The 2629-nt window shown below is 52.1% G+C and overlaps 1 protein-coding gene across 1 annotated transcript in view; it reads right to left on the bottom strand.

Moving 5' to 3' along the window:
- Nucleotides 1–1507: 1507 nt before the first annotated feature.
- TLN1 (talin 1) overlaps nucleotides 1508–2629 on the bottom strand; it is a 30234-nt gene continuing 29112 nt past the window's right edge. The window contains exons 49-51 of the mRNA XM_023744042.1: nucleotides 2468–2629; nucleotides 2208–2336; nucleotides 1508–2087 (exon numbers count right to left, since the gene is read on the bottom strand). Of these exons, the coding sequence (XP_023599810.1) occupies nucleotides 1962–2087; nucleotides 2208–2336; nucleotides 2468–2629 (417 nt within the window). The 3' untranslated portion in view covers nucleotides 1508–1961. The remainder of the gene's footprint in view (nucleotides 2088–2207; nucleotides 2337–2467) is intronic.

Raw genomic sequence — 2629 nt, 5'->3', positions numbered from 1 at the left:
GGGCTCATAGCTGGAGTTACCAGTCTGGACTACCACTTGCTGGGGAGGTTGGAGAAGGGATTTGAGCTCGAAGATCCTCAACTCACTATGCTAGGACATTGAATCTGAGCTTAGAGGGCCACAGCAGTGTGTGTTGGAGTTGCCAGTCCCCTGCGTCAGGGAGGTGATAATACATCTCTATTTTCCAGTGCTTAGCACGGGCATGGCTTAGTAAATATTGAATGAATTAATCACAGGTGACAGGAGCAAGAGTAGGAAGTTGGCACCTTCCTTAATGGACTGCCCTGGGGAGGACAAAGTAATTCTGTCTTCTTTATACTGACTCTAATGGGGTGGGAGTAGATGCCATGGCCTCAGGAAGGTGAAAGGTGCCCTGAGGAGCAGCAGATGGTGGTATTTGTGTTCTATTTGGAAGGAGAAGCAAGGAAACATATTGGGCAACAGGGTTGATTAAAGAATCATGCATGAAAACAGTGGCACTCCTACAGGATCTGCCAGCTAGTCCAGGCAGTGTGGGCAGAGGAGGCGAATGCAGAAGGAAGTGGAAGCACCCATCCCTCAACTCCCTTCTCCTTGACCACCTCCTCCACTGAACCTCCAGATCAGCAGGCAGCTGAAACAGGGCTACCAGCACCGGCCTGGCCACTAGGGGAGCTCTGCTCCTAACTCTACAGCCTCACACCTGGGTCAAGCTTTTTCAGATCCTTTTCTTCTAGTGTTATTCTAGGCCAGTGATGGCGAACCTTTTGAGCTCGGCGTATCAGCATTTTGAAAAACCCTAACTTAACTCCGGTGCTGTGTCACATATAGAAATTTTTTGATATTTGCAACCATAGTAAAACAAAGATTTATATTTTTGATATTTATTTTATATATTTAAATGCCATTTAACAAAGAAAAATCAACCAGAAAAATGAGTTCGCGTGTCACCTCTGACACGCGTGTCATAGGTTCGCCATCACTGTCTCGGCAGTAGAACAAGACCTCAGAGGGGCTAGAAGCGCCCCAACCCAGTCAACAGAACCAACCTAAGGCAGCCCAGTTGGATTTTTTTGCTTGTTAAATGCCCCAACCAAGTCTGTGGCCATAATTCTCTTAGGCTCAGACACTTTTATTTTACAGGCTTATTATTTTTAGCTTTTGAAAATTCAAATTTGGCCAAGGCTGGATTTGTTCACATACTCTGAGCAGTTATGAAGGACAGAGTGTCCCTGGTAGCCACAAAGCACAGTGGCAGCTGCTGTCCCTGCCACAGAAGACAGACACTTGGGGAGGAATAGGCGCTGGCTAGTGAAATAGGGGACAACAGGAGTATGACTTCTCAGGGACAGCTTCCCGGCTAGGATGGCTTTAGGGAAGTGGGTGCAAGGAGGAGGAAGGGGCCTCACGGGCAGATCGCCATCGTCTGCCCCACTCCATTCCTGAGTCAGATCAAGCTGGTGGCAGAACTCAGTCCCATTCTCTCCCCCTTCTGGGGGGAACTCCCATCTCATGAAGCCAGGCAGAGTCGCAGGCAGAATCACCTTTATTGGAGCATGACCTGTTTGAGGCTTCTGACCCCACAGCACCCACGGGTAGCTGGGGGTGCAAGAAGGAGGATAGTATCAAAAAGGATGAGTAGGTAGAGCTGAGGCTATGGGACTTGCCAGAAGCTGCTGGCAGAGTGGAACGGGCTGGGGCCTTGGCAGGTTCAGAATGAGGTACAGCAGCGTTAATAATACTCTTAGAGCGTTAATACTCTGGGGAGGGGCAGGCACTTAGGGGGCCTTAGGGCATGAAGGCACTTGGAGTTGGGAGGGGACAGGGGATGTGCAGCAGGACCAGGCAGGGCCAGGCCCGGGGTTTGGCAGGCACTTTGGGGAGTGCTGGGGTTGGGCAGGTTGGGCCCGACAGCCCAGAAGGCTTTGGTAGTGGCAGGCACAGTCTCTGGGCTGGGTCTGCATTAAATAGAAGCGGCTGCGTTAGTGCTCATCTCGAAGCTCTGAAGGCAGGAACTTGTACTGTTGCTGTCGGATCTGGGCCAGCTTCTTCCGCGCCTCCTCCAGCTCCCGTTCCTTCCGGAGCATCTCTTCCTGGGCAGCAATGATCTGAGGGATGGAGATCAGGAACTCAGTTCAGCGAGTATGTGCAGTAGGGTATAGGGTAGCTGGGACCAACGTTACTGCCCTGCTGACGGTGTCCCTCAGAGCGCCCGGGGCAGAGCTCACCTGGGCAATGCCCCCGACCATCTTCTCCTTCACCACCACTGTCTCGTTCTCCTGGTCTTCAAAGGCTGCTGCCTTCTGTGCCGCCTTCACCAGGTTGTCCGAGGCTCGCTTCACTGCATTGCCGGCAACCTGGGCAGCATGAGGTTGAGAATTCAGGGAGGGTTCCCAACTGAGAGTCCCTCCACAGAAAAGCATGTCTTCAGGGTGCAATTTAAAGCAGCACAGTCCAAGGTACAATGGGATGGGTTAAGGTTCCTCACCTGAAGCCGTTTCATTGCTTCAGAGTCCTGGTCAGCCTTGACCTTGCAGGCCACAAGGAGCTGGGCTGTGGAGGCGGCTACCTGCTTGGCTGATGAGATGAGCTTCTCCTGGCTTGCGTGGCCTTGTACAGCTGCATTGGCTGCCTCACACAGATTGTTGGT

This window comes from Myotis lucifugus, unplaced genomic scaffold (assembly GCF_000147115.1).
Source record: "Myotis lucifugus unplaced genomic scaffold, Myoluc2.0 scaffold_424, whole genome shotgun sequence".
In the NCBI taxonomy this organism is placed as follows: Eukaryota; Metazoa; Chordata; class Mammalia; order Chiroptera; family Vespertilionidae; genus Myotis; species Myotis lucifugus.
This window is presented reverse-complemented; position numbering and strand designations above follow the sequence as displayed.